The sequence below is a fragment of the Poecilia latipinna genome, unplaced genomic scaffold (genome assembly GCF_001443285.1).
Source record: "Poecilia latipinna isolate Pla-1442-1.1 unplaced genomic scaffold, P_latipinna-1.0 Scaffold2199, whole genome shotgun sequence".
Classification (NCBI taxonomy): Eukaryota; Metazoa; Chordata; class Actinopteri; order Cyprinodontiformes; family Poeciliidae; genus Poecilia; species Poecilia latipinna.
The window spans coordinates 90,623-98,349 of record NW_015114815.1 but is presented as its reverse complement, the minus strand read 5'-3'; the positions used below and the strand labels follow the sequence as shown (position 1 = coordinate 98,349).

The following is a 7,727-nucleotide window of genomic DNA, read 5'->3' as shown; positions in this document are numbered from 1 at the left end:
AGGAGGGGAAGGGGTGTGGCAAAAGAGCTGACATTGATTCAATGTTGTTTCAATCATTCTGTGCTATCTGGGAAGTGTTGTCACTAAATGCTGTCACTATCACACTTCATGTGGTCAGCTGGAGGTTTTCCTGTGTAAAGGAAGATCTATTTTTTCACCATTATCACCACATGCTTGTTCAGGATGTGGGAGTGCAGCAAAGTCCAACACTTGATGCAAATGACTTTTTATCTGTTCATATTAAATGTGGATGGTCATTATCAATGTCTGAAGTGTACAGTAACTTTTATTGAATTATACTACCTTTAACTGGATCAGAATTTGTACACTGTGCCAGAATTAGGTTGGTTTGAATCTGAACCAAATCGGATATAATTGTAAATGCGTTTAATTTTCATCATGAAAACTACGTTTGTTGTCAATTGGAATTACATACTAAACTTAAATGAATGCGATTTAATTAGGAACGTGTCTGCTCTGCCTGCCTGTAGTGAATGTCCCTGATTGGCCCGAATCTGCAGCCGGCCATCCTCTGGGTGGGAGCGGAGCTTGAAGCGCTGCTTGTCACTTGTGGATACGACTCTCTCTACGTCTTCTAATGTGTACAAGTGGAACTGTGGGTGAGCCAGGAGGTCCTCCACAAACAGGAAGCCATCTGTGGAGATACAAGTTGTTACAGCTATGGTCACATTTTACAGTTTAGTTTGAGTAAATCTACATGATATTTTTAAATTGTTTCCATGATGCAACATTTTTATATATCATTGACTAGACATCTGTTGAGTGAAACATTATTGTTGTCAAAAATAAATCAAATTCATTTCAGTTTATTTACATAGAACTAATTCACAACACATCATCTCAATGCACTTCCCCCTAAGATTGAGTTCAGTCACACAATCAAACGACGCAGTCAAGTTCAGTTCATTACTAAAATTGTTTTAAGAAGTTTATTATCAGCAGAAACTACAACTGCAATTAACTTTAAACTCTTGCAAGCCCATAGAAAATACTCCTAGTTCAGTTCTTCTGTGTTTAGCCGTGTCTCTCTCCTGGACGAATTGATCATAAGAAAGTCATTCAATTCTGTCTGAAACGGTGAAAGTGTCACTCACCTGTGGCCATTTGAAGTCCCATCTGTGTGGCTCCATGACGAAGCACATAAGACATGGATTTAGACAGATGAACATCTTTGTCCTGGTGGTAAAGAAGGTCTCATTTGATACACACTCAACTCTCTTCCAAACCTAATAATAGCTCTGTTTTATATTTAGAACCAAGCTTGCACTGTGTCAAATCTGTCATGCTGCCTGACAGCCAAAAGTACACATTTTTAAAATCAAAACTTAGGGAGGCAACACATTGGCAAACTGGTTCAATAAATAGGGATCTCACCTCCTCACTACGCTTCCCTCTGCCTCCTCTTTTTCCTCCTCTTCCTCTTCCTCTGTCCATTAAAATACAGGTAGATCAGATCTTGTGCAGGAAATTTAGGAACGAGTTATTAATTGAATTAATTTACATTTTACCGTGACAACTTTACGCTTTATTTAGTAGTGTCAGCCCTGCTCTATAATTATATTTAATGAGCAGTCGCCCATATTATTTTGGTCAGTAGATTCAGCAATCGTCCTTGTTTCCACTTCCTGTCTGTTTCACACCTCCGCCTGTAGGTGGCAGCACATCCTTATGCGGTGAAGTGGCACCACAGAGGAAAAACCGCAGCCATTGTTGAGAAACATAACAGTTGATACAGGTAAATTAATGTAGTATTTACATTTAATATAAGGCGACGAAGAAGCGTTTAAACGAATTGTTTCTGGTTCAACTCCCACTCAGCCTCAAAGCTTCCGGCGCTAAAATTTTAACTCAGGCGCTGAGCTAATTTTGCTAACTAGTGTTAGCATAGTTGTGCTAATGCTAATGTTTTTGTGCTTGAATAATATTCGGAGATATTCGTGGTTTTTACCTGATGTGCACAATGTTGTGAGGGACGTTTCGGTTTTTTATCTGCAATGCATACCTTGTTAATATATGTCATACGTTAAGGTTCAGTCCTTTTCTTTGGACGCAGAAATTCAGCCTGGTTGCCATGGAGAATAGGATACGGTAAAGCAGAGCAGCACTTGGAAGATTCAGCAGCCAGAAAGGAGTTTGGAGACGGAAGCATTCTGTCTTCATCGTGAGTTATTGGTTTTTTTCCACATACATACATACATACATACATATATATATATATATATCTGTTTGGGGTTAACAGGATGTATATGCATCATCTGAGCATTTTGTCCTGAAATATACTTGGAAACAGAAATAATGAGCAAACGTGTAGATTTGAGTTTCACAAAGACCAAATTATGATTGCTAGACGACAGAACCAATTGTCAGAACAGAACCAAAATTGCGGCTTTTTTTAGGGTGTTACTTGTCTGGTCTGTATATAAGAAAGAAGAAAAAGTGGTGAGCCAGTGACACGGTCATGGACAGCAAAGGTTCATTGATGAAAGTGAACCATGACCTGATCTGATCAATTTTCTGGGAAACTCATGACATCTGGGGACAACAAGCTTGTTAAAGTGATGGAATGCCTAAGGGAAGTTTTTGCTGTGAAACATTTGGCTCTACATTTGGTTTGAATGTTACTTGTATGGTTGCAGACCATTTACACAATTTTATTTCATTTGCATCCAACCGGTGTGAAAACAAAAATATTTCAAGAAGAATTAAAGGAATAAAACAAGTTTCAGATGTTGGCTTAGCCTCCAGATTTCCCAGATCGCAACACAATCAAGCATCTGTAGCATATGCTAGACATACAAGTCTGATTCAAGTGTTCCCAACCTGCAACTTTCAGAACGTGGCATGTTTCTACTAGAAAGGCAATGCTGAGTTGGATTAGACATGTGCTGAGTTGACGTAATCAACAAAAGATGTTAATTGTAGAGGTGCCAGGGAGGACAAAAACAGAAATTAAACATTTTCTTGTTAATCCATATGCCACATTTTTGCATCAATTAACTTGAAACATTATTGTTGTGTTTTATTCAGAACCTTTTGAGGGATTTTTTTTGTTTGTTTTATCTTTCTACAGTTGATTTGTACTCCCTTCTTATCTCAGGTCATGGAGTTTCCTCAGCATTCCCAGCAGTTGCTCTCAGCTCTGCGTTCCCAGCGGCAGCGGGGCTTCCTTTGCGATTGCACCGTACAAGTGGGTTCATCCCGTTTCCTGGCTCACCGGGCGGTTTTGGCCTCATGCTCGCCTTTCTTTCACATGTTTTACTCAGACTCTCCAGCGGGGAGCAGCACCAGCAGCTGTGTCACACTTGACAATGACATTGTCACATCTGCTGCATTTGGCTTGCTTTTGGACTTTGTCTATGAAGGTGTGCTGCAACTGGACGAGTCTCCTCCTGTGGAGGACATCTTGGCTGCCGCAAGCTTTCTGCACATGAACGAGGTGGTGAGAGTGTGTAAGAGGCGGCTGCAGAGGCGCGGGCCCCTGGCTGAGGCCGACAGCACACGCTCTGAAGAGAGCGGCGGGTTGAGGAAGGTACCAGAAGCAGCTTGTGGTCACCCAGCTGAGTCCCTGGTGGCCATGGTTGCAGACCACTCAAATCCAGTGACCACAGCAGTGCCTTTGTCCTCAGTATCTGAAGTGGCAGATGGGACTCAGTTGGAGTGTGTGAAGTCTGAGCAGAGGACAGGTGGAAGTTCATCAAAGATACAAACTCCTCTGAGCCCTGACCTTGCTGATACCACCCAGCCAGGCATGGACTGTCCTCCTTTGCCCCCAGCAGGGGAGCTGGTGCAGAGCCAGACAAACATATCTGCCTTTGTCCCTGTAAGTCTCACCAAGATGAGCACAGGGGGTCAAGGCGAAGGATCTGCTCTCTGCAGTCCATGCAGCACCACAGAGACATACAGGTAATGGTCTCTTGTTCCTTCCCCGTTTTAATCAATCTAAATTAAAATATGTGTGTCCTCCATCTTTACCTCCAGTTATTATACTTTACAAAGGTTTTTACTTTGTGGTTTCTGTGTAGATTATCCAAAAATTAAAAATCTGAAACATCTTTGTACAGTGAACATAGTTGGTCTGAGAAACCCCACTAACAAACTTACATATATGTAAGTTTGATAGTGGTTTGTTACTAACATATATGTTAGTTCCTAATACTAACATATATGTTAGTGCAAGGATTTATGGTGCAGATTAGCATTGCCTAACCCCATGTTAGAATGTTTTGATTTAAAATACTTAGAAATGGATCACATAAAGAAGGCTGTTATAACAACAAAACATTTTAAACTGTCTTTAGCATGTTATATTAGCATGTAGCACTTATTAGTACTTAACGGTAGTAGTTGTGAAGATGAGTCTGTGGGTGTATTCCTTGTAAGAGGACAGAAACTCTGACCTCACCTATTAGATTTCAGTAACACTGTCGAAATTAAGCTGTCATGAAGCAGAAAACGGCTAATTTTTTTAGTGTTCTTCCTGCAGTAAAAACTTCCACACAGAAGAGTGTTGTGATAATGATGCTTTCACTGATGGGGCCAAAATCAGACTTTTGAGTTTCTGGTTGAGTTTTATCATGAGTCTGAGCAGGTCAATCTGATAATCAGCTGAATCCTCTGTTCATCTCCACAGATTGTTACTGTTTATTACTTAAGTGAAGGAACAAACAAGCAGTTAATGAGTGAATTGACCCGTGACCTGGATTCCCAAAACATGTATTTTTGTGTTATTAAATAAAATGAGTAAGTGACAACATCTGCATAAAACATAACATTGATTTCTTTTAATGTACAGATTACTGATGGCTTTATTAGGTAATCCAAGGTATTCTGGTCTCTGTTCTTTATATCTGATTTTGAGTCTGTTTATCTGTTTTTAACCAGCTACAGTGCGATCCAGCAGCCTTCCTCCTCTTCCTCCTCTCTGCTTCCTCAGAGCCAGTCTGGTGTTCGGTCTGTAGTCTCTCTCAACGTTTCAGAATCCCACCTTTCCGTCGGAGGACATCCAGAACAGCTCAGACCGTGTGCTGACCGTCCTGCTGAGAATCTCTCTGAGACTGACCACAGAAACATTCTTACCAGAGAACAGAGGATGGTCAAGTCAATCCAAGCACCCACCCTGACCAAAAACTTCCAGACCAACTCCAGACAGTCGGCTCTTCAACAAGCACCATTACAAATCAGAATCCAGAGCGCAGTAACGCTCCAGCATCAGAGCTCAGACCTTCAACGCGCTCCTCAAATGCGAACGCTTCAACGTCCAGAGGACAAAACCGAAGCGCCGCTTGTGGCTGGAAGACGATCACATCCTCCAGGTGGAGCGAGGACAGGAGACAATGAAGAGATTTTGAAAATCAAAGAAGAGGCAATTATTATTTCTGATGAAGAGCTAGAGGAGGAGAAAGAAGACATCGGGGAGAAAGAATCGGTGATGGATGTGGAAGAGGAATACGAGGAGGATATCCAGGAAGAAGAGCTGAATAGTCCTCATTTTGTTTCCACACATTCACAGGGACTCCTACAAATAAACCCTCATTCAAATGACTACTCCTTCCCCCTCTCACCCTCTTCCTCATCTTCGGGCGTCGGACCCTCCTCCCAGGACACTTCCTCCTTCGCTTCCTCCCTTGTTCCTCCGTCCTCCTCTCAGCAACATCCGGACCCTCCCGGCTACTTCCAAGAACTCCAGGACTCCATGGGAAACTTCGTTGAAGACGTGCCAACATGTGGGGTCTGTGGGAAGACATTTTCATGCACATATACTCTAAGACGCCACGCCATTGTGCACACACGCGAACGGCCTTACGAGTGCCGCTACTGTTACAGGAGCTACACGCAGTCTGGGGATTTGTACCGACACATCCGCAAAGCTCACGACCAGACGCTGCCCGCTAAACGCAGCAAGGGAGACACAGAGGGACCCCTGCTGCCGCAGCCCCCTCCTCACTGCTAACACGCTCCCCACTTATTCCCAAATATGTGAACTTTAACCTGATCTATTAACACTAAATCAAAACTTACATTTAGTAGTGGAACAACTAGGCCTGTCACGGTAACAAATTTTGCTCAAAAATTATTGCGATAAACGGTAATATTGTTTAAAGAGCTTTTTATACTGATTTAATGGAAATGACATAATAATGCAAGTGATACCCTGCCAAAAATAGATACATGTTATTTTCAAAAGAACATTTAATACTGGAACTGGTAAACAAAACAACCAAAAACGAAAATAAAATTAACTCTGAATCTCCGTTAACAAAAAATGCTCTTGAATAATAACTAAACAACATAAAACCAAAGTGGAAATAAAAACTACATTCAACCAAAAGAGTGCAGATTATGAAGTCTGTATACTATAAATCATTAGATTTAGATAGAGAAGAATAGAGAAGTTTGGCATCTCTGACGACCTGATGCAATACTTCACTCCTCCCTTAAGCCCAGTTCACATTACACGATTTTTTTTTTTTTGCCCCAATTTTCCCCTTATGACAATCTTATAATCTTAATCTTTCCAACATTGTCGCTTGTCGCTTCGTAGCCGATCATCCTGTAGGATGATAATTTTCATTTATCAAGCGATTGATTTATTGTTTATCGTGACAGGCCTAGACAACTAACAATTTTTATGATCATTTATTTGAGTTTGATTGTCTTTTGCGATGTTTTTAAAACATTCAACAATGTTATTTTGTGGACAAAGAGTTTTCAGCAAACAAAGTTAATTAAGTTTATGCTTGTGTGATTATCTGTTGAAAAACCCCAGAAAAAAATTGGACTAGAATCACATTGACACCTGACGGTAAATGCAATATGCAGTTCATTACTAAAGTAGCCGTAACTCTTGACCTGTTTGACATTTAGTGATGTTAAAACTGCAACCTTTGTAGGACACAAAGTACAAAAATGAACATTATCTATTATTCACTGCACAAACCCATGTTTAAAACATGTGGTTTAAAAATTAAGTGAGTAATAAAGTAAATAATTTAGGAATAATCTAAAGCTTAGATTTAATTGATCCTAGAAGTTGAGCAGTTGTTTTTTTGTTATTGTTACACTTACTGGTATTATTCAGGTTTATTTTTGCCCTTTTCACAGATTGTTGGTTCAGGTTATGAATATCAAACTAACCTAATGGTTCAGTTTCACACCGAGGTTAATATTTGCTACTGTGTTAAAAAAAAGCTTTTTCAAAAGATTGCACAGTTAAGAAATGATCGATAAAGACCAAAAAGCCTCTCCTAACAGCAGCAGCGGTTGAATCTCCTCGTAAGCACAAAAGCAAAACATGCTTCAGTGGTTTGAGTATCTGCTTGACTAACATCGACATATCGCTGTAAGAAAACCATGAAAAATTTTACCTCCTACTTTTTATATCTGAAGAGCATTTTATAGTTTAGGTTGTAACAAATTATTTTGTCATTGTGAGTTCAGTTTGATAGTCTCATATGGTCGTAACAATTGGTTATTAATGAGCTTTATTAAAACATTATAAAGAATTGTACACCAAGTTGTTTACCATGCAAGTTAAAAAAGGAATTGATATTATATAAGTTGTACTATGTATTGGTGTCCTGTTACTGTGAGCCAGCAGATTTAGATGGAGATAATGTTAATGTTGTGTTTTGCTATCAACAGGATGAAGCTAAAAGTTGGTCACATTTCTGATGCATCTCTTTCCTGTAGAAGGTAAATTTCCGACA

The 7,727-nt window shown here is 40.1% G+C and overlaps 2 protein-coding genes across 2 annotated transcripts; one reads left to right on the top strand and one right to left on the bottom strand.

Annotated features, from left to right (window-relative positions):
• Positions 1-372: 372 nt before the first annotated feature.
• LOC106936711 (tRNA 2'-phosphotransferase 1-like) lies at positions 373-2,068 on the bottom strand. Its single transcript, XM_015017888.1, has 4 exons — positions 1,970-2,068; positions 1,396-1,476; positions 1,116-1,197; positions 373-655 (listed from the first exon to the last, which is right to left on the bottom strand). The coding sequence occupies exons 2-4, from the start codon at positions 1,453-1,455 to the stop codon at positions 429-431; spliced, it is 369 nt and encodes a 122-aa protein (XP_014873374.1). The 5' UTR covers positions 1,456-1,476; positions 1,970-2,068; the 3' UTR covers positions 373-428.
• On the top strand, positions 1,454-6,246 carry zbtb3 (zinc finger and BTB domain containing 3). Its single transcript, XM_015017885.1, has 4 exons — positions 1,454-1,756; positions 2,075-2,182; positions 3,119-3,924; positions 4,903-6,246. Exons 3-4 carry the CDS (start codon positions 3,122-3,124, stop codon positions 5,969-5,971), a joined length of 1,872 nt encoding a protein of 623 aa, XP_014873371.1. The 5' UTR covers positions 1,454-1,756; positions 2,075-2,182; positions 3,119-3,121; the 3' UTR covers positions 5,972-6,246.
• Positions 6,247-7,727: the final 1,481 nt, after the last annotated feature.

Coding starts and splice junctions, on each gene's coding strand:
- LOC106936711 (XM_015017888.1), bottom strand. CDS start 1,455: ATGGACAGAGGAAGAGGAAGAGGAGGAAAAAGAGGAGGCAGAGGGAAG. Junction 1,198..1,395: donor GAGGGAAGCGTAGTGAGGAG/GTGAGATCCCTA, acceptor CTTTACCACCAG/GACAAAGATGTTCATCTGTC. Junction 656..1,115: donor GGGACTTCAAATGGCCACAG/GTGAGTGACACT, acceptor GTATCTCCACAG/ATGGCTTCCTGTTTGTGGAG.
- zbtb3 (XM_015017885.1), top strand. CDS start 3,122: ATGGAGTTTCCTCAGCATTCCCAGCAGTTGCTCTCAGCTCTGCGTTCC. Junction 3,925..4,902: donor AGCACCACAGAGACATACAG/GTAATGGTCTCT, acceptor GTTTTTAACCAG/CTACAGTGCGATCCAGCAGC.